Source organism: Harpia harpyja, chromosome 9 (assembly GCF_026419915.1).
Source record: "Harpia harpyja isolate bHarHar1 chromosome 9, bHarHar1 primary haplotype, whole genome shotgun sequence".
NCBI lineage: Eukaryota > Metazoa > Chordata > Aves > Accipitriformes > Accipitridae > Harpia > Harpia harpyja.
In genome coordinates, this window is record NC_068948.1 from 19,940,615 (window position 1) to 19,963,603 (window position 22,989).

The window sequence follows — 22,989 nt, forward strand, 5'->3', positions numbered from 1 at the left end:
TTCTCTTTCTGTGCTTTTCACTTTTCTACTGAGATATCTTCCTAATTGTAAGTGACTATATTTTACAGTATACAACACCTTAGGAACGATAATAAGAATATACCAAAATGATTACCACGAGACACTTTTTTATCAAAAATCTGATTTGAATCTTCATTTTTGCCTTGTTCTTAGCCGCTTTAATTAAGATTGAGAATTGAGACATGGGCAAGGTTAAGTGAATTTTCTAAGCTCATATGGCATATCGTTGATAGAGTTTAGAGTTTAACCCAGTTCTCTCAGGGCACACTCCAAAACCTGAGACAAAACTATCTTTCTTGCTTCTTTATAACTGATATAACCCTTTACAAACCACTTTCTATATAAAACAAGTATTCAAAAAACCCTTTGTTTTCTTGCATTATAATTATCTCAAATCAGCCACACTCCACCTTGTTTCATACAGTAAATCAATGTGATGTCTAAGAAAAAAGGCAAATGCCTTATAAGGCAACACAGCAGCAGCCAAATAATAAAACAAAATAAAATAAACCAGATGGCAAAGCGTATGTTCTGAAGAGCACATTTTGATTATTGATGAGGGCAGAAAGATCATACAAATGGCTCAAAATGCATCTTTGTAACTTGCAAAATATTGGTACTTCTAGAAAGAAGAGAAATCCACTTTGATGTCTCTCTCAGCAGAGTTGCGGATAATTCTGAATAGAAGGACTTTGAAATGCATTTCTCTTCTTTTTAGAAGCCAGTAAAAAAAAATTGTAATGTTAACATTTGAACCCAATATAGCCACTTCTGAATATCTTTCAAGTTAAATAGACAGCTCAACATGGACAGCCACTTACACAGGCACAGGGTCTTGAATGAGGCCACACAGCAGATTAAGGCAGGACTGGAAGCTAAGGCCTTCTCAGCTGTACTTGACCACCCTTCTTTTGAGAAGATTTTACTATAAATTTTTTCTCCTTCAAGCACTGCCTCCAAATTATTCCCGTTCTAGAAGTCACGGTAGTTCATCTTCTCTGTAACCTATGCAGCACTGTATTTCAGTGTAACAGAATATCTGTGTTCATCATTACAGAAGTATCGACTGATGTCGAACCTGGACCAGGGCCAGGACCACGGCCAGGACCACGTCCAACCCTTGGACCTGTCACTCCAGAGCTCTGCAAGCACGACATTGTATTTGATGGAGTCGCACAAATTAGAGGAGAAACGTTTTTCTTCAAAGATAGGTAAGTGAGATAAATTGCTTACCAGCGGGACCTCAGGTGGAGGAATCTGTATTATATCTGACGTATTCATCAAAATCTAGAAATTTATTATCAGGCACAATCCCTGCCCTCTCTTTTGTGTGTTCAGAGGCAGCAAAGTGTCCTAATCAACTTCTAAGGGAAAGAGATGGCAAATTCTGGTTTTACAGTTAAATAATATGGCCTTCTTTGCCACAAGGGTAAAATGCTGGCTCGTGGTCAACTTGGTTTCCACCAGGACCTCAGGCCCTTTTTCACAAAGCTGCTTTCCAGTCTGTTGGCCCCCAATTTGTACTGGTGTTTAGGATTGTTCCTCCCCAGGTGCAGGACCTTGAACTGGCCTTTGCTGAACTGTGTGAGGTTCCTGTCATCCCACTTCTCCAGGGATCAAGGTCCCTCTGGATGGCAGCACAACCCTCTGGTGTTATCAGCCACGCCTCCCAGTTCTAGGTCATCAGCAAACTTGCTGAGGGTGCACTCTGCCCCAGCATTCAGATCATTACTGAAGTTGTTAGTCTTCTACCCAGTACTAACACCTGGGGTACACCGCTAGTTACTGGCCTCCAGCTAGACTTCATACCACTGACCGCACCCTCTAGGCCCAGCCAGTCAGCCCATTTTCAGTCCACCTCACTGTCTGCTTACATCACCCACACTTCAACAGCGTCTCTATGAGAATCTTATTGGAAACGGGGTTAAAAACCTTTCTGACCCACTCTCCCCTCATCTACCAAGCCAGTCATTTCATCATAGAAGGTCATCAGGTTGGTCAAGCATGACTTCCCGTTTGAGAATCCATGCTGACTATTCCCAACCATCTTCATGTCCAAAAGACTTTCTGTAATTAGAGATAGGTGACATGATTATGCCATAAATTCACTTTTTCTTAGAGCTACTCTCAAACTTAACTTTGAGACTCTGGAATTTTCAACTTCAGTCATTATTTTAGGCAGTTTTGTGGTGGTTTTTAATTTCTAGTTTCTGCCCTACACTGGGATTGAGCATGCCAAGATGCTATGACAACGACTGGGCTGGTGGTAGCTCTAGCTAAAATCAGGACAAGGAAATGCCACAAACCTCACGAAAAAGCCTGTTCTCATTATATTTTCTGTCCAATTTTAGAGATTGGAGAGCAAAAATCAACCCTGGTGTCAGCCCTGCCAGCTTCTGTGGAGTCACACAAGGGTTGCTTAAAAGGGTGAAGTAGCTGGGAGACACATCCAAACTTCTAGATGCTTATGCAAACCAGATATGACCTGCAAAATCTTTAGAGATTTACCCATCTGTAATGTTAATCACAAAATTAGCAATGGAAGAGGTGTATTAACCAGTCTATTGCCTGCCAAAGAAGGATTCATTCTCTATAAAATATTTCCGGATGCCTCTTGTAGCAAAACCTACAAGGATTGTAATTCAGCAATGGAAATCCCATCACTTTCAGTGGAGTAGAGCTCTGGAGGCACTATCCTTCCTGATTTCACTTCATATAGTCTGCAGTCTGGGGGAAAGCTTCAAATCTGATTGCAGGAAAATTTGCAATCTCAATTTCTAAAAACACTCCTCCAAAAAAGTAGTTCATTCAAAGCTAGTGGCAATAATATCAAATGCCTCTTCCACCATGGAGACACTGTTTTAGCAAATCTTCAGTTTTAGCATAACTTTCATTATGACAGACTGGTCCAAAGAGGATCTGTTCCTTTCCCATGTTCATAAAGATACAATCATGAAAAACTGTGAGCAAAGTCTTGTCCCTGAGTGGTTTAATCCAGGTTGAGTCCAAAATCATTAAATAACAGTATGATGTGACTCGTGGTTGCTGTAATAACATATCAAGGGCACTGGTGATTGGGATAGGCTCCATGTGTGCAAGGCCTCCAAGGCAGAAGACACAAAAGGCATTTTTGATGCAAGAGCAGAGACATTCCTGATAAAATTAGGTGGCTGCACAGCTGCAGCTCCCACTGTCTTTGCCAGGGCCTATTACCCAGCTGCTCCGCAATGAAGAGCATCTCCTAAGGAGAATGGGACTTGGCAGCACCATGGTGAGAGACACTAAAGCTCCTTTTTTCCTGCCACAATTTGAAATCATTTATCCTCAGTTACCCTGAACATTCTCCCAAAGCCATTGAAGATGTGGGCACAGTCATGTTCACTGCGCGTGCCTAAATCAAACACTGTCTCCTATCATACAGAAACATACACAACCATCTGAAGCTGATGGAAGTATTACAACTCACCTGTTCACTGCTTCTTGCCAGATGTCAGCTGAAATTTAAAAGCAAGCAGGAACCAACAGACAAGGTCCCCCTCACAAAACAGCAATTTAATAGTTATTTGTATCTCTTTGTGGTGTAAAGTCCAGCCACCTCCTCCAGATTTAAATTTTCAGCTAGAAGATATGAAGGATTTATTACTATGCTGCACGGTTTAACTCTACTCACCAGCTTTTCGTAACAAAAAATCACAGTCAGTAAGGTAATTTTACAGGCTATGGTATACAGTAATTCCTTCAGTGTATTTCCTTCTAGTTCCCATTTATGTGATACCCAGAATAATGGTGTTTGGGCTTTGAAGTTTGACTTAATCTTTATCACAAACTTTGCATTTTAGCAATGCAGAAACGGGATTGAAAACTTCTGGTTGTTAAAACATAATGTTCCCCATTTCTATTACAGCTGCTAGGGGCAAAAAGGGTTCATTCAACATGTCTGTGGGGACCCCTATGATACCTTTTCTACTATTCCTCTTGGCCCCATTTAGTGGCAGGCTAAGATTCCTTACAATCCGGTGATCCCTAATGGCAAGAAACAGCCCTTTCTTGGCCATGAAATGGCTCCACAGTACCAACAGATCAGCCTCACAGAAAGCCAGCACTGGACCCTTCCACCAACAACCTGCACACAGCTGGCCCCACCACCCTGGCCTAACAAGTTTGCCAAAAACACTGCCCACTTTGGCTGGCATAGTCATCAGAGCGCTAAAGTATTCACCTCAGCTCAGTGCCTTCAAAAGGAAAAAGATATTCTCACAGCAGTAAAAAATCTTTCAGGTTCCACAGTATTCACAGCATACTGATCCTCTTTTGCTCACTTATGGGCCTTGGTTTTCAGCCAGACCTCCACCTTGCTTCTGCTTTTGTAAACTGGTAATCACGCAAGGCTTGATCCAACACAGAACAATTTAAAATCTATTCCTAAATCAGCAAAGTGATTCAGTATTCTATATAATCTCAACAAAACAGAAGTATTTCACATTCAGATACAGTTGGTCAAAGAACTATGCAAATAACAAAACAATCTGTTCATGCTTTATCTAACATGTAGCAAAAGCAGACAATTGTTGAATTGTTTTGCTCTGGAATGGCTTTGCCTGTCAGTCTTGCAGCTTTCCAACTATCAGGCAAGCAGCATTATGACTCACTTTTGGAATTCAAAAAACAAATGTCTATCATGTGTCGTGTGACTTTTATGATTCATGAAAATGACCACAGCATCCAACTGTCATATTGCACAGGCAAAAGGAGTAAATAGCAAAAAGGAGGTCAGATCAGATTAATTCTTTCAAAAAAGTATTTTTCCATCCCCCCTCAAACCAAGGAGATAAAAGGGAATTACTGGAGGCGCTGTTGGCCATAGAGAACAGTTGGGCTTTTCCACCAGGCACAGAATCCTCCAAGCAATCAGAGTGCCTGAGTACGGCATTTACACAGGTGGTTTTGTTCTGAAAGGGAACAAAAATTCAAACTTCAGAAGTTTACCAAGACATTAAAAAAGACCCACTGATTTGGTCCCTTTATATAACTGCATGTAGTAATAATAACAATGGCAAATCTTTTTTATGTTAAAATATAATGTAAAATACTTACTGTAACAAAGTATTAAATCTGTCCATAAACATACTAAAATTTAACCTGAATGAGTTAAAAGATTTCTAACATGTTGAAAGTGAAATGAGAAAGCCAAATAATTAATTTCACCATTTCCTCAATAAGACAAGTAGAAATAAAAACACATCCTACCTGATTCAAAAACAAAAGAAAATTTAGCTTTGACAAAGCTTCCCTTTCCATGAGAAAATCTCCTGTTTTAACAAGTCCCTTGAAATGTGTGCTTTAATAAAGACCCGGTGTTAAGTCTCCACTGGCTCTGGAAAGTTTGGAATTCATGCAGATAGTAATTATTAGTGCTGACTCAGTCATAAATCAGGTCCAAATTTGATTGAGACTTCTGTAACTTGGATTTTTAAAGGAGCTACTTTTATGAATACACTGTTAGAAAGATTTGTTATATGTATTTCCATTTCATATCATATTGGATCTGCTTTTCTGTCTAAAAAGAGATGCATAGAACAAATGCTATAGCCTTTTACAGCATTTCATATGTGTTTAAATGCTGTCAAGAGCAAGACTAATCAGTTAAATGCCTTATTCCTTGCCTCTTTAAGTGAAAATTTTGATGAGTTATGCTCAGAGATATTTTTGTACATGTTAAAAATACATGTATGTATGCAAAATGAGAGTTAAGTTAACATATTAATATCTTAATTATTAGTACCATATGTCGGGTTAAATTAATATGTATTTTTAATTAAGAGACAAAAAAACAATGCACTTGCCAGTTGTACTCTTCCTCATATCAAACACTATAGATTATCATAATTCAGTATGCAGCAACTAATCGTACTTGCAAATGCATTTCAAAATGTTTTATTAGTCTTAACTAGCTCTGTTCACAGTCAAACTTCTGTTGATAAAGATAAAGCAATTTATTAAATGAATATAGGACTGCTCCTCCAAGTTTTAGGCAAAACCAAAATTCAGTTTCAGATCCTGGGTTTCTTAAAGGTATAATTATTCTAGGTAGGAATGGGTAATGACTATTTACAGTCTGCAAAAAATAAGATGCCAGTAGCACCTTGAGCTTCGGCAACATAATAATGGTAAAAGCTGTCTGACCTGAGAATTTAATAGCTATAGCTTGGTGCAAGAGTGATTCCACCAGCCTGCTGATTTTTCATTTTATGACCATGGCAAAACTTTTGTTCTGTTGGGGAAAAAAGTTGTTCATTCCATGGAGAGGAAATAGCAGTGCCATTTTTAATACAAAAAGCCCTCAGCACAAAGCTCTGCCATTTAAAGATAATTACAGCTTTTAAAAGATTAAATCAAATGATGATCCTACTTATACATAAAATAGCCAATAAATTACCCTCTGCATTTCTCTAATGAACATTTTTAGTGCTAGCAGTTTCTTTTACAGGCGAGCTCACTTCCAAGCAGTTTGATATACTGTTATTAAATTTGAACTTTTAGTCACTACAATAGTAATTGCAAGAGCAATTCACAGAATACAAATCTCTGCTTTTGTCAAACACTCACCCGTCTGCTCCATACACAACAGCAGAAGAGCTCTAATAGTTTAAATGCCTTGTAAATGAGTTTATTTGTGTATTCAAGCACAGAATACATTTTGCCCTGATACAAAAAGCAACAGGAACTCCAAAGCAATCAGCACAAGCAATTTCACCTGCACTCCAGCATGCAGCTTATTGTGCAACTGTTTTAGCAACATGCTTCTAAATGAATGATTCGGCTTTTCAGTCACGGTAGGAAAACAGTTACAAGCATGTATTGCTGCTAATGTGTGTGTGTGTGCATGTGTGTATATGCACGCTCGTGTGGCCTTTGCCAGAAATGATGAGAAACAGATGTGCTGGTGAATTAGTTCACTGTAAATCTCGCACAATTTTCTGTTCTGCTCAGATTCATGTGGAGGACTGTAAACGCCCGAGGAAAACCCACAGGTCCTCTTCTTGTTGCTACATTCTGGCCTGATCTGCCAGAGAAAATTGATGCTGTCTACGAGGCCCCTCAGGATGAGAAGGCTGTATTTTTTTCAGGTATTGTTTTAAGTTTTAAAATGTAAGTAGCCATTTGCATAAAAGTTGCATTCAAGCTCAGTTTCCTCTGAGTTGTAACTGGGCCAGGGAATGGCCTGCCTAAGAGCCAGTATAGCCAGCAGGTATGGGTGACATCTCAAACATCCCATGCTGAGGATTTTAGGACAAAGGCTGGATCTGAAAGACTCTGAACAGCATTCAGCCTCCATTACAACAAAGGAGAGCTATAAAGACCTAGAAAGACACCTTCAACATTAAGCAAGACTAAACAAAGGTCAATATTTAAAACAAAAAGCAACAACAGCAACAGTGGGAACTCTGTTTCATCAGTCACTGCTCTGTTTTTCTTCTGTTTCCTCTCATTTTAATTTACTGTCTCTGTACATGTTGCTTGAGAAGATTAGATCTTTTTTTCCTCCCATGCCTTTCCTTGTCTCCTCCTCTTTTGCCAACGACTGACTTCCACTCTGGCTTCCAAGTATCTGCCTTGGTGGCTCATCAGGCAGAGGATACAGGCGGCTGTGCTAGCTGCCTCCATGGGAGAGGAGGATAACAGGAAGCACTACTCTGTCCGTCATAAGTCACACATATGGTTCAGCTGTACTGGCCAAATTAGAGGAGCTGGGAGGCTATTTTCAACATGAAAAACTGAGCCAGCAACAACTGGCTTCCAGTATCTACTAAAAACATGACTAAACATCTCCAATCATGTAAAAACCATATGGCTGATGCTGCTGTACATTTTCTGTACAGGAGGGAAAAAAAGTAATGATAATGTATTCCACATGTCTCAAAGGTCATTTGCTTTAGTTTACATGGCAGGGAGCGGGTGGGGTGGGGGGAGCTTAAAAAAGTTTTATTTCAGGCAAGCCAAAACAATTTAAATATTGCATATACTATATATAATCTTATTACATCTAAACCTCTCTCCCTCTCTTTGTAATTTCCAGGAAAATGTAACTAACCTGCTTTTAAAAAAATAAATAAATAAGAACTATCAAACAAACAAAGACTGGTTTGAAAGTTATATTACTTACTACTGAGACCCACCCTTTGCTCCTGAATGGTCAAATAGTAACTTCTCTGGAACTCAAATGCTACACTATACTTTTCTCGTATTAAGACTGTACCTACTTTCTTTCCCACTAGCACAGAATCAAAGAAATGTGCTTTCATGAATGAATCTTTCCATGGCTTTCAGTGAATCCACTGAGGGTATTTACTCAGTAAATTATAATACCATGTAAAGACCGCAGAATACTAGTACATCTTCCACTAGTACCTATTTGGAGAGACATTAGAAAATGTTGCATGACAAAAGACAAAAGAAACAGGAAGTCTGGGTGAAAACTTCCTGTTAATCACTCAATAAAATCACTCAACAAAACAAATGGAGGGTGAACATGAGCTTCTGCATTTGACCTTCAGGTGGCCGTGCCTTGTTTCAGACTATCTTCATCATACAAAAAATGACCAATATTAACTATTTGTTTTAACATAACCCCAACTGTACTAAGACAGCATCTGCATCAAAGATGGGACCGATAAGAAGGGAGGAAGCAAGAGAAAGCTGAGGTGAAGTCTTTTGCTGAGAGGCAAGCAACACTGAAGAGGCAAAAGCAGAAATTGTAATCACAGTATACCTGCACTTTAATCTAGTACTTCACAGATGGTAAAATACTAGAAAGACTAGTAGTGCATTTAGTGCAATAAAATGTCACATAACAAAGCATAAAAGAAGAAATACTACTCTGTATCTGATTAATAAACAGTGTTTGTTTGCTTTGTTTTCTCCCCTACTTAGGAAATGAGTACTGGGTTTATTCAGCCAGTAACTTGGATAGGGGCTATCCAAAGAAACTCACCAACCTGGGACTACCCCCTGATGTGCAACGTGTTGATGCAGCTTTTAACTGGGGCAGAAACAAGAGGACATACATTTTTGCTGGAGACAGATACTGGAAGTAAGATATATTGAAGTGGTGGTGGTATGTTGTTAGCCAAGCTGTGTCTCCAGGGCTGAATGCATACTGAGGTTCAGGAGGCAGGGGGTTCATCTTTTGAGAATACAAACCAAAGGCTGCCAGGACAGCACTGACAGAGTGGCGAGTGAGGATGCTGAACCAGGGAGCGTGTCTAGGAAAGCGCTTCAGTACAGCAGCAGGAAACTAGCTTGCAATGGAAGAGGATATCTGGGAGTCTGTCAGGCTGCTCACCACTAACAACCCATCCCTCAACCCTTATGTACCAACTGCCCCACGTCAGTCTCAGGCTCTTCAGAAGGGCAAGCTGTCCCTACTGTCAGCTCACAACTGCTGGGAGAAAACTCTGAAAGGAATTCCTTAAAAATGGGCTGATCTCCAATCACTTGAAGCCAAAGACTGACCAGATTGCCTTTGAAATTCGTTCACTAAACCATCACGTTTGGAAGCACTAGATGTAAAAGAAACAGCAGGGTGCCTAGCAAAGCGTGCTGGGGATGACTGTAAATCCTTTCAGCAGCTGATGTACCAGTCACTAACACATTTGCTCTACTAATAGAATTGGCACTCAGGAGATCTGACCAAACCACAAGAAGTGTATCTGTTAGTACTCTGGGAAAAGTCTTAGCTTCAATTCATTTTGACAGTCTCGACAATCCTTTTCATGTTTCCAGTACATGCTCAGAGAAGTTTTTGTTGCAAAGAACACCACAAATGTGATATTCCACAAATGCGTGTAACCCTATTTGCACCAAGGTTCCTGTTCGAAAGGCTGTATGAGACGCAAAATACGATGCAATGTAAGCAACCACACTCAGGTGACCTGCTACCACACTCTATCCAGGAAAGATACTGGACTCTTAGATTAGGAAAGAATGTCCTTAAAATGTCTCAAGGCTATTACTGTGGTAGAAATAAATAACCTATATTATACCTGATGAAGAGTCTACTAATTGTATTTAATAGAATTTCATTATCATAACTGGCAGGAAGATCTGGCAGGAAAGATCACCTTAAAAAGCAGAGGCACTTTGGTGTTTTGAGGAACTGTGTGAGTTACCTCGGTGCTGCCTATCAGAATGGCATGAGAACAAAACAGAGACACTAACTCCTGCTTTCACCATCAGAGGTCTCTTCCAGGAACCAGACTTTACTTCAGGAATGCAGACATTACACAACAGGATGAAAGTTAAACCATTAATTAGCTGACAATTTAGAGGAAAGTTAAACATCAGAAACACCCACCAGAAATCTAAGATTCTCCAAGCTATAAGGGTTCCTTCTGAGAGATGCTCTATATAAAGTATTAAAGGAGGTCTCAGTATAACTGACTCCATTTTATGTGAACATTAATTTCATGTTATGATCAAACTGGATAAGTGTCTTTATTATATCCTAATGGCTGTGGATTCCTGTAAGTAAATAAAATACCCTTTCACAATTGCCATTTGATCATAACTTTCAATTACTTTGAGGACAGTACTCTTCTTCATTATCTAAAGAAAAAAAAAAGAACTTAAAAGCTAAAGAATGTTATTCATTTTTTAATGTCATATTGTAGAAACCATCTTAAACATTTGCAAGTAGTTCTAAGTAGTTCTAATACAGCCATTTGCAATACTTTGAATTCCTACCCAAAATCTACAGACTCTGAGTTAGCAAAGCTGCTGGTCTCCTCTGTACCAGCTATTGGTTTGATTAACTGTGCTCCAGGGCCTCCAAGTAATTCATCGCTCTAATCACAGACAGTATTTCTATCAAAGTACCTTATCAATTGCAGTCACTGCGGAATGCATAATTTGTTGTTAAGGCATCAAAATAAGCTTAAGTGATTTCCATCTGTGTAAAGAAGAAAGCAAGCAGTTGACAAGTATTTCAGAAAAAAAAGCATCTCTGTTTAACACAGATGCTATAACCCTTAAGTATGTGGCTGTTTTATTTTATACAAGCGCTCTGCCACATGGAATCAAAATAGTTACATACCATAGTCCTTCCTGTGCCATTATCACACTTACTTTAAATGGATTTTTTGGAAACCTTCTCCTCTCCCTCCTTCCAGTCCCAAGCTATTTTAGTGTTGTTATAACAAGATTGATAAACAAAGTGAAGTTTTGTGACGGAGAGGAAGAGGAACCGGCTCAGCTTCCACAGCTGGTTTTAAAGCTACACAGCAAGGTACTAGATTTTCCTTAAATATCCAAGGAAAAAATAGTAAGCAATTTAAAGTAATAATTTAAATCGATTTTGATCAACCTACTGTTCATTTGTGCTAGTGTAACTTTAGATATAATCCAAGCAGTTCCATACAGCAATGAGGGAAAGATACGTACAGAGATACATACAGATACAGATAAATTGAAATCAAGAACATAAATGCTTCCCTCTCTCCAGTACTAGTCAAAGATGACCTCTCTGAAGTCCACTGCTCCTGAAGAAGTGCTGCTAGGGTGACTGAGGCCTCACATGCATTGGAAGCCTGGTTCAAACTCTATCCCATGTCATTGCTCCTCAGGACATCTCCACTCCTCCTGCTCAGCACTGACTCCTATCTATGAATCAGAAAAATGGGGAAACAAGGCCACAGTCTTGCTCCTTCCATCTTCACTCTCAAGGACCTTTCATCCCTGGGACATTTATTCCCTATATATGGAAAGGGAGATCCTGGATTACTTTTTTGTGGGAGTGTAAAACTGGCTTTCCACAAATCTATCTTTGCATTCTACAGTGGAAAGCACACAGAGTAAATGAAACAAATGATCATCTGCAGATGTGGATACAGACAGATCCATTCACTTCTGAAGGGTACTGCAAACTAGATTCAACTTCTATGGAGTTAGGTGGATTTACATCAGCTGAGTTTTTCCTCTTTAAAGCATAGATTGTGAAAGCCATTGTGGTTTGGTTTTTTTTCCCCCCCCAAAGAAAAGCATATATTTTTAACTTGGCATTTATCTGTTGATCATCACTGAAAGAGAGAGACTGTGTGAAAATAACAGGGGGGTTTACTGAAATGTTAGGGAAAGTAATTAGCAATTTAATAGCAATCCATCAATTACATGGACTACAAGCATATTTCAAAGAAGATTTGAAAAAGATAGCCATTTCACATTAAAAACTGCTATCTTCAGATGCTGGCTGCTGCCTGAAAAAAGTTACCTTTCCTAGAATTATGTTTGGAATTTTAAAGCTACTTTTCTGAAAAAGGTTTTGCTTTGAAAGTGTATTTTCAATTCAGCAAGAATTGCATTTCCAAAAGGAAAGATGTAAAATTTCACAGGGTTTTAAAGGAGTCAGGAATAATTATAATGAAATAGAAACAATGTTACATCTCAGCTTTATATTTGTTTGATTGTTTTATATAGTCACATTTGCTGAGGACTCCCTGAAATATTATGTTAAATTTTAACATTAAATACAGATTTGTAATGCAGGGATATAATTTTCTTCAGGTACAATGAAGAAAAGAAGAAAATGGAGCTTGCATCCCCTAAATTCATTGCTGACTCTTGGAATGGCGTTCCAGATAACCTCGATGCTGTCCTGGGTCTTGGTGACAGTGGTAAGCTGTAATTCTGATTCAAGTCACTAACAAGCTCTCTTATTTGTCTGCTGTGAAACTTATTAGAGACTTTAATTTCTTGTGGTCCATGAGTAGGAGCCAAATTGAGCCAAATTCCCATTCAGCTTTGCAAACCACTGGTTCAAACAAACTTTTTTTGTCTCTTTATTTTCCCATTAAATATCACTTGATAAATACCCTACTAATCACAGTTCAAACTTTTTAAAATGAAACATTTAGGGAATATGACCTCTCCTGAATATTTTTATCCAAGCAAATAACAGTTACGCTAATTTCCCTTTTCATGAAGGTAATTTAATTTCAATCTGCTACAGCTCTTTATCATTTACTTCCCTGATGCTGAATACTACAAAGCTTAAAAAGTCAAGAAACAGCTTTTATTAGCATCTTTCCCCTTTTCTTCCTTGTGCGTTTTTTGTTTTGTTTTTTGTTGTTTTTTTTTTAAAAAGGCTATATACTGTCTTGTTTGAGTGTCTTGAAGCATCTTACTGCTTTCCATTGCAATGCTGTACAGGTCTAGAAACCTGCTATACAAATGTCAGACAGGACACGGAGGAAAGTAATCAGTGATTCAGTCACTTTTATGTCAAGATGTCCCCGAGGCTCAGATCTGGGTTCATGTTGATTTTCCAGTTTGGGCATGGGGAAAATTAGCTCTGTGGAGAATTGTCTTTCCAGTGAAGTTTCAGACAGAGACTGAAGCGACTCCTGCAACCCAATGTCTGATGCACAGGATGTCCTAACACCAGAAGACACGACTGGGCCAGGCCCTATAGCTTGGAAATTTCCCAACTTCTTGACAGCTCCATAGGTTCCTCAGTACCTGCATGTAGTCACAGCACCATTTCAGCATTATCCTGCTCTAGCACAGTCAGAACTCAAGGATGACAACCTCCTTGATCACAGGCACAAATGGGTTGTATTTTGCTCTTTTTTTTAACCTCCTATCAAATGCAGCTGAGAGCCCAGTCCATGGTTTTAAGTGGCCTCATATTTTGCACAGATACGCATACATGTCTGGAAGCGGTGCTGATATCACAAGTCTCAACTCGGTTACATTTTCAACCGTATTGAACATCTATTTTGCCAGAAAACATTTCTTCCCAGAAAATTCTGGCTCACAAAATGGTAACCTGACTTCAGGCTCCATTTAACAAGACCTCTCTTCTCCAGGATGGGAATTTCTATGTATTTTTACAATAAATCTTTTTTATTGTATATAAATATTTCAGGAAACAAGTCTTCCAGTTCATTAAGCTTCAAGAAATCAAACAGACAAAAAAACTTTGATCAAGAATTATGTGCTCCATAATCTGAGTCTGCTTTTTTATTTACCTTCACAGGATACACCTACTTTTTCAAAGATCAGTACTATCTACAAATGGAAGACAAGAGTTTGAAGATTGTTAAAATCGGCAAGATAAATTCTGACTGGTTGGGTTGCTGAACTGTACGAGATATTAATAACCAAATATTTACTTTTTTGTTATATGCCTTATCTGTAATTAGAAATAGATCTGAATGCTAATTACTGGACCAGTCTGGTACTGGCACCAAAACATTAAGTACCAGTACTGTACACATCAGATAATTTAAGAGTGTTTGCCTCCTCAGTATACAAAAGATGTTTACGTATATATTCTGGTACAATTTTTCAGTTTTCATGCTAGTCATAGTAATGCTAGTAACAGAACATCCATCATTCTTTATTCCCTTGGTGCTTAAACAGAGGATTTAAACCATTGGAGACTGGATCACGCCCCTGTGTTATACACGTCCCAGATAGGCTCAAATGAGATGTACCAGCAGTGTGCACTTTGATTTTTTTTTTTTTTAAATACAGCTCTGTTATAAATAGATGGTTTGTCTTGATGTTTTTCACCCTCTTGCGAGTTTGATCATTACTTCCACTTATTTACATAATAATACAGAAAGACTGTCAAAGGCACAGGTTGCCTCAGGATTTGATTTGTGTTGATGCATGATGGAATCATGGCAAGAAACTGTGTTAAAGTATTGTTTTAAAGTACTTTTTATTTTAATACCTTAGTTAAATTCAGCAATTTGCTTCATGCACTTTGTTACTACTATATAACTTGTTTATATGGACGGAATGACTCAGATTTTTGAAGTCAATGCGTTATACATAAAAGCCAAGTATTATTGTTTAACTTGTTTTATTTTTCTGTTCTTTATAATATTGGGGTTTTGTTCAGTTAGGTTTTTTGCTTATGCATTGGGCAACAGAAAATGTTCTTTTCACAATCTGATAGAATGTTTCTCATTAAAAAAATAAAACAGAAAAGAATGTCCCACACATGAAGTGCCAATGATACAAATAAAATCAAATTACACTGTCAACACTTCTCATGGCCAGGCTTCCTTGTATCATTTAAAATTAGGAATTCAGTAGCATGTTACAGTGAAATACCTGTCAAAGGAAAGACAGTATTACCCCAGTATATAACTGCATATGGGATTTATTTAGAAACCTAGATTATTTTCTCTGTTAGTTCTAAGATGTAACTGCAGCAATTTACATTAAAGAGATGATATGGTCCCACACCTCCACGAAGCCTGCTGCCTTCTCAGAACAGTTTACATGCCTGTCTATTATCCACACTCTTTCTCCTTATCAGCAGGCTACCTCACCACAACCCAGACAGGAAGAGTCAGCATAGACACAGTGGTATCTGTATCCTACAGGGAATATAAGCTTGAGAAACAGAGATGTAAAACCTTACTCCTGCCCATGAGATCAGACACCATTTTGCCAAGAATCTTATCCAGCTCCATGCACATTAAATGCCTTGTGAGACTCTATGGACTGCATCATGCAAGTGGTCAACCCAGATCCTTCTCGACATGTCTCTCACATTGAGTCCATGATTCATAGAACTGGCTAGTAAGCTGTCGTGGTTTAACCCCAGCCAGCAACTAAACACCACGCAGCCGCTCACTCACTCCCCCCCACCCAGTGGGATGGGGGAGAAAATCGGGAGAAGAAGCAAAACCCGTGGGTTGAGATAAGAACGGTTTAATAGAACAGAAAAGAAGAAACTAATAATGATAATGATAACACTAATAAAATGACAACAGCAATAATGAAAGGATTGGAATGTACAAATGATACGCAGTGCAATTGCTCACCACCCGCCAACCGACACCCAGCCAGTCCCCCGAGCGGCGAATCCCTGCCCCCCACTTCCCCGTTTCTGTACTGGATGGGACGTCACATGGTATGGAATACACCGTTGGCCAGTTTGGGTCAGGTGCCCTGGCTGTGTCCTGTGCCAACTTCTTGTGCCCCTCCAGCTTTCTCACTGGCTAGGCATGAGAAGCTGAAAAATCCTTGACATTAGTCTAAACACTACTGAGCAACAACTGAAAACATCAGTGTTATCAACATTCTTCGCTCTGAACTCAAAACATAGCACTGTACCAGCTACTAGGAAGACAGTTAACTCTATCCCAGCTGAAACCAGGACAGTATCCACCCCTTATTCTATACCATTGACGTCATGCACAGTTCCCATACCTTTAGTTACATCCTGATCAATCATCACTTTTCCATCCCTTTAAGACATATGAGCAATGATATATATATATATGTATACACACACAGAGATATCATTCCTTTAGTTCATGGGTCATGTTCATAAAATGTTCATTGAGTTCATTTAGTTTCCGACTCTGGGCTCCATCTGTCATACCAGTCTTTCTGGGCAGGAGGGATGGTGCAAAGTCCTCTCAGTCGGTAGAGCAGAATTGGGCTTCAGTGCAGTGTGACAAGCAGGTGACATTTGGCGCAGCAGGAGGATGGTGTGCACCGTTGGATTGTTGCATGCTGGAGTCAGTTCTGGTTCCATCACTACTGCGCTTTGCTCAGTTTTATCACAGTTCTTTTCTTGCTTGATCTAAGTGATTCTTACTATAGTACTATGGATATAGCACATAATTATAGTAAGGATAACATACAGTAGCAGGGTTATATAGCAACTAATATACAGTTTAATTCTGGCTGTTCTCACCTAAAATTAAATCCCCTTGAGGCACACATCGGACTTCCCCATCTTTTCGCATCACCCACCAAGTGCACCCAGGCCCTTGAGCAAAAGCAATCCCACGAATGGGTTTACCTTTGCCTGAGGCAGGAGTAACCCAGACTGTCTTCCCTAACATATTTTTTATGTGCACTACAGGGACTTTATCCCCTTCTACAGTATGTAAAAATTCCGACTGGGCAGGGCCACCCCGATTGGCAGATCCTCTGGTGTTGACTAACCAGGTGGCTTTTGCTAAATGTGTATCCCAATGTTTGAAAGTTCCACCCCCCATTGCTCTCAATGTAGTCTTTAACAGTCCATTGTATCGCTCAATTTTCCCAGAGGCTGGTGCATGATAGGGGATATGATACACCCACTCAATGCCATGCTCTTTGGCCCAGGTGTCTATGAGGTTGTTTCGGAAATGAGTCCCGTTGTCTGACTCAATTCGTTCTGGGGTGCCATGTCGCCACAAGACTTGCTTTTCTAGGCCCAGGATAGTGTTCCGGGCGGTGGCATGGGGCACAGAATATGTTTCCAGCCATCCAGTGGTTGCTTCCACCATCGTGAGCACATAGCGCTTGCCTTGGCGAGTTTGTGGGAGTGTGATATAGTCAATCTGCCAGGCTTCTCCATATTTATATTTCAGCCATCGCCCTCCATACCACAGGGGCTTTAACCGCTTGGCTTGCTTAATTGCAGCACATGTTTCACATTCATGGATAACCTGTGCAATAGTGTCCATGGTCAAGTCCACCCCTCGGTCACGAGCCCATCTATATGTTGCATCTCTTCCCTGATGGCCTGAAGCATCATGGGCCCACCGAGCCATAAATAGCTCACCCTTATGTTGCCAGTCCAGGTCCACCTGAGCCACTTCAATCTTGGCAGCCTGATCCACCTGTTGGTTGTTTTGATGTTCTTCAGTGGCCCGACTCTTGGGTATGTGAGCATCTACGTGACGTACTTTTACAACCAGATTCTCTAGCCGGGATGCAATATCTTGCCACAGTGCGGCAGCCCAGATGGGTTTACCTCTGCGCTGCCAGTTGCTCTGCTTCCATTGCTGTAGCCAGCCCCACAGGGCATTTGCCACCATCCATGAGGCAGTATAGAGATAGAGCACTGGCCACTTTTCTCTTTCAGCAATATCTAATGCTAGCTGGATGGCTTTCACCTCTGCAAACTGACTCGATTCACCTTCTCCTTCAGCAGTTTCTGCAACTTGTCGTGTAGGACTCCATACGGCAGCTTTCCACCTCCGATGCTTTCCCACGATGCGACAGGATCCGTCAGTGAACAGGGCATATTGCCTCTCATTTTCTGGCAGTTTATTATACAGCGGGGCCTCTTCAGCACGTGCCACCTCCTCCTCTGGCGACATTCCAAAATCTTTGCCTTCTGGCCAGTCCGTGATCACTTCCAAAATTCCTGGGCGACTGGGGTTTCCTATGCGAGCCCGTTGTGTGATCAGTGCAATCCACTTACTCCACGTGGCATCAGTCGCGTGATGTGTAGAGGAGACCCTCCCTTTGAACATCCAGCCCAGCACTGGCAGTCGGGGTGCTAAGAGGAGCTGTGTTTCAGTACCAACAACTTCTGAGGCAGCTTGAACTCCTTCATATGCTGCCAATATCTCCTTTTCAGTTGGAGTATAGCGAGCCTCGGATCCTCTGTATCCCCGACTCCAAAACCCCAGGGGTCGGCCTCGGGTCTCCCCAGGTGCTTTCTGCCAGAGGCTCCAGGTAGGGCCATTCTCCCCAGCTGCAGTATAGAGCACATTTTTAACATCTTGTCCTGTCCGGACTGGTCCAAGGGCTACTGCGTGAACAATCTCCCGTTTAATTTGTTCAAAGGCTTGTTGTTGCTCAGGGCCCCACTGAAAATCATTCTTCTTTCGGGTCACTTGATAGAGAGGGCTTACAATCAGACTGTAATTTGGAATATGCATTCTCCAAAACCCCACGACACCTAAGAAGGCCTGTGTTTCCTTTTTATTAGTTGGTGGAGACATAGCTGCTATTTTGTTAATCACATCCATTGGGATCTGACGACGCCCATCTTGCCATTTTATTCCTAAAAACTGGATCTCCCGTGCAGGTCCCTTGACCTTACCTTCTTTTATGGCAAAACCGGCTTTCAGAAGGATTTGGATTATTTTCTTCCCTTTCTCAAAGACTTCTTCTGCCGTGTTGCCCCATACGATGATGTCATCAATGTATTGCAGGTGTTCCGGAGCTTCACCTTTTTCCAGTGCAGTCTGGATTAGTCCATGGCAAATGGTGGGGCTGTGTTTCCACCCCTGGGGCAGTCGATTCCAAGTGTACTGGACACCCCTCCAAGTAAAGGCAAATTGTGGACGACACTCTGCTGCCAGAGGGATTGAGAAAAACGCATTAGCAATGTCAATTGTAGCATACCACTTGGCTGCCTTTGACTCTAGTTCGTATTGAAGTTCTAGCATATCTGGAACGGCAGCACTCAGCGGTGGCGTAACTTCATTCAGGCCGCGATAGTCAACTGTTAGTCTCCACTCCCCATTAGACTTTCGCACGGGCCATATGGGACTATTAAAAGGTGAGCGAGTTTTGCTGATCACTCCTTGGCTCTCCAGTTGGCGAATCAACTTGTGGATGGGAATCAGAGAGTCTCGGTTGGTGCGATATTGCCGCCGGTGCACCGTCGTGGTAGCAATTGGTACTTGTTGTTCTTCAACCCTCAGCAACCCCACAATCGAAGGGTCTTGAGAGAGACCAGGCAGGGTAGACAGCTGTTCCGTGCCCTCCGTCTCCAAGGCAGCTATACCAAAAGCCCATCGATACCCCTTTGGGTCCTTAAAATACCCTCTCCTGAGATAGTCTATGCCAAGGATGCACGGAGCCTCTGGACCAGTCACAATGGGGTGTTTCTGCCATTCATTCCCAGTTAGGCTTACTTCAGCTTCCAATACAGTTAACTCTTGGGATCCCCCTGTCACACCAGAAATAGAAATGGGTTCTGCCCCTTCATAACTTGATGGCATTAAAGTACACTGTGCGCCGGTGTCTACTAGAGCCTTATACTCCTGTGGGTCTAACGTGCCAGGCCATCGAATCCACACAGTCCAATAGACCCGGTTATCCCTTTCCTCCACCTGGCTGGAGGCAGGGCCCCTCTAATTCTGGTCAGAGTATCCAGTATTCACTTCTCGTAAAATTGGCTCAGAAGTCCCTTCAAGAGGATCAGAAATAAGATCAGCCCTTCTACTCTGTTTGGAAACCGGAGCGGCATTTTTCCTGGTAGAATCCCCTTTTGTGGTGTTTTTTCCTCGCAGCTCACGTACCCGTGCATTTAGGACCGAGGTAGGTTTTCCATCCCATTTCCTCATGTCCTCTCCATGATCACATAAGTAAAACCACAGGGCACCTCGCGGTGTGTACCTTCTATATTCTTTCTCTTGGGCAGAGGAGCGCTCACTCCTAATAGCTGAGACATTGGTCCTTACAGGTGGGCAACAGGACATCTCCTCTTTGAATTGCTGGAAATCCTCGGACAGCTTCTCCACAGCCGAAATGCAGGCTTGTAGGGAGGAGGAGAGATTCTCTTCGTATTGACGGAGTTGGCGAGCCACTTCATCCACTGTCGGTGCCTCTTCGTCTTTCCAGGTCATTATTGCCAGTGAGTTGGCATAGGACGATGGTGCGCTCCGTACAAACTTCCGCCACATGGGTCGTGTGCATTGGACTTCGTCTGGATCTTTGGGTAATTGTGGGTTGTCCGGATCATGATGAATTGTCTCTAGCACAGCTAATTCCCTCAGATATTGGATACCTTTTTCCATGGTTGTCCACTTGCTTGATTGACATATAACATCTTCCTTAAAGGGGTACCTTTCCTTCACACTTGACAGGAGTCGCCTCCAGAGGCTGATGGCTTGTGTCCCTTTTCCAATTGCCTTGTCAATGCCACCTTCCCTGGCAAGCGATCCCAGCTGCTTGGCTTCCCTACCTTCTAATTCCAAGCTATTAGCCCCATTGTCCCAGCATCGGAGGAGCCAGGTGATAATATGCTCACCTATACGGCGGCCAAAATCTTTTCGCATATCCCGCAGCTCACTCAAGGATAGGGACCGGGTTATTACCTCTGGTTCTGCCTCTTCCTCCTGTTCCCGTGATGACCCTGGTTCGCCTTCATCCTTCGCTAAGCGAACTGATTTTTTTGTATATTTCTTTTTCTGTACGGGGGCAACTGATACTGGTGCAGGTTGGTCCACTGGTTCAGTTGCAGTACCGCTCGCCGGGTCTTGGATAACCGCAGTGTCTGTTGCCAAGGTTTGGGTAGCTGCTGTGCTCGTTGCTGGGGCTGGAGGGACCTCAGTGCCCGTTGCCGAGGTTTGGGTAGCTGCCGTGCTCATTGCCGAGGCTGGAGGGGCTGCAGTGCCTGTCGCTGAGGTTTGGATAGCCACAGTGCTCATCGTTTTGTTGTTAGGTCCAGAGACCTTCTCTTCCCCTTGAGGGTACTGAGTGGTGTCGAACAGGGCTCGATAGGCATGGGCCAGGCCCCAGCACGTTGCAGTAATTTGTATCTCTCTGGAGCTGCCGGGGTGACAGCATACCTTTTCCAAATATTTTACTAGTTCTTCTGGATTCTGCACTTGTTCAGGGGTGAATTTCCAAAACACTGGAGGTGCCCACTTTTCTAGGTACTTGCCCATACTACCCCACACACCCTGCCACTCATAATTATCCAGCCTTGGGGCAGATCTCTGGGTGATTTTCTTAAATAGTTGTTTAACCTTAAATGAGAGCTGAACCACATTCAGAAGCATGCTAATTCCTAGCAGTAGGGCTAGGACCGTGCTGGTCCCAACATCCCAAGAGTATTCAAATTTTTCAAAATTCTCAAACACCATTGTAACTGGACTGAAGGAGAAAGGAGAGGGGAAGAAAGGTATCCCACCCATAGACTGGTTTTCCAAGGAGGAAAGGTAAATGGTATAATTATTAATAGTTTCCCACAGATGGCTTCCAGAGTATAAAGGTGACAATGCTGGGTGCAAGTACCGGATTAATCCCACAGCCGACGACTTTATCATACCATAAACCAGTGTTATACAATACATCAAAGCGAAAACCTTAATCCACCTCCCACGGATGATAAGCAGCAGAAGAGGGACTACATACAGCAAGCGAGGTGATACATAACAGAACTTTAAAAACCAGAGCAACAACTCTAAGAACACATAAATCAACATAATGACCAGCAACTATTAGACCGATATAATGAATGCTTATAACAAATTTGTTTTAACAAGCTCTGGTCAGGTTTGTCGTTATCTCAACCCTTCGTGCCCCACGTTGGGCGCCAAAAAGGACTGTCGTGGTTTAACCCCAGCCAGCAACTAAACACCACGCAGCCGCTCACTCACTCCCCCCCACCCAGTGGGATGGGGGAGAAAATCGGGAGAAGAAGCAAAACCCGTGGGTTGAGATAAGAACGGTTTAATAGAACAGAAAAGAAGAAACTAATAATGATAATGATAACACTAATAAAATGACAACAGCAATAATGAAAGGATTGGAATGTACAAATGATACGCAGTGCAATTGCTCACCACCCGCCGACCGACACCCAGCCAGTCCCCCGAGCGGCGAATCCCTGCCCCCCACTTCCCCGTTTCTGTACTGGATGGGACGTCACATGGTATGGAATACACCGTTGGCCAGTTTGGGTCAGGTGCCCTGGCTGTGTCCTGTGCCAACTTCTTGTGCCCCTCCAGCTTTCTCACTGGCTAGGCATGAGAAGCTGAAAAATCCTTGACATTAGTCTAAACACTACTGAGCAACAACTGAAAACATCAGTGTTATCAACATTCTTCGCTCTGAACTCAAAACATAGCACTGTACCAGCTACTAGGAAGACAGTTAACTCTATCCCAGCTGAAACCAGGACATAAGCTCTGGTCAGGTTTGTCGTTATCTCAACCCTTCGTGCCCCATGTTGGGCGCCAAAATGGACTGTCGTGGTTTAACCCCAGTCAGCAACTAAGAACCACGCAGCCACTCACTCACTCCCCCCACACCCAGGGGGATGGGGAAGAGAATCAGGAAAAGTAGTAAAACTTGTGGGTTGAGATAAGAACGGTTTAATAGAACAGAAAAGAAGAAACCAATAATGATAATGATAACACTAATAAAATGACAACAGTAATAATAAAAGGATCGGAATATACAAATGATGCGCAGTGCAATTGC

General features: G+C 41.7%; 1 protein-coding gene across 1 annotated transcript in view; it reads left to right on the forward strand.

The window, feature by feature from the left end:
- MMP2 (matrix metallopeptidase 2) overlaps nucleotides 1-15,071 on the forward strand; it is a 35,982-nt gene extending 20,911 nt beyond the window's left edge. The window contains exons 9-13 of the mRNA XM_052797456.1: nucleotides 1,079-1,232; nucleotides 7,012-7,148; nucleotides 8,953-9,112; nucleotides 12,580-12,689; nucleotides 14,054-15,071. Of these exons, the coding sequence (XP_052653416.1) occupies nucleotides 1,079-1,232; nucleotides 7,012-7,148; nucleotides 8,953-9,112; nucleotides 12,580-12,689; nucleotides 14,054-14,157 (665 nt within the window). The 3' untranslated portion in view covers nucleotides 14,158-15,071. The remainder of the gene's footprint in view (nucleotides 1-1,078; nucleotides 1,233-7,011; nucleotides 7,149-8,952; nucleotides 9,113-12,579; nucleotides 12,690-14,053) is intronic.
- The last annotated feature ends 7,918 nt before the right edge of the window (nucleotides 15,072-22,989 follow it).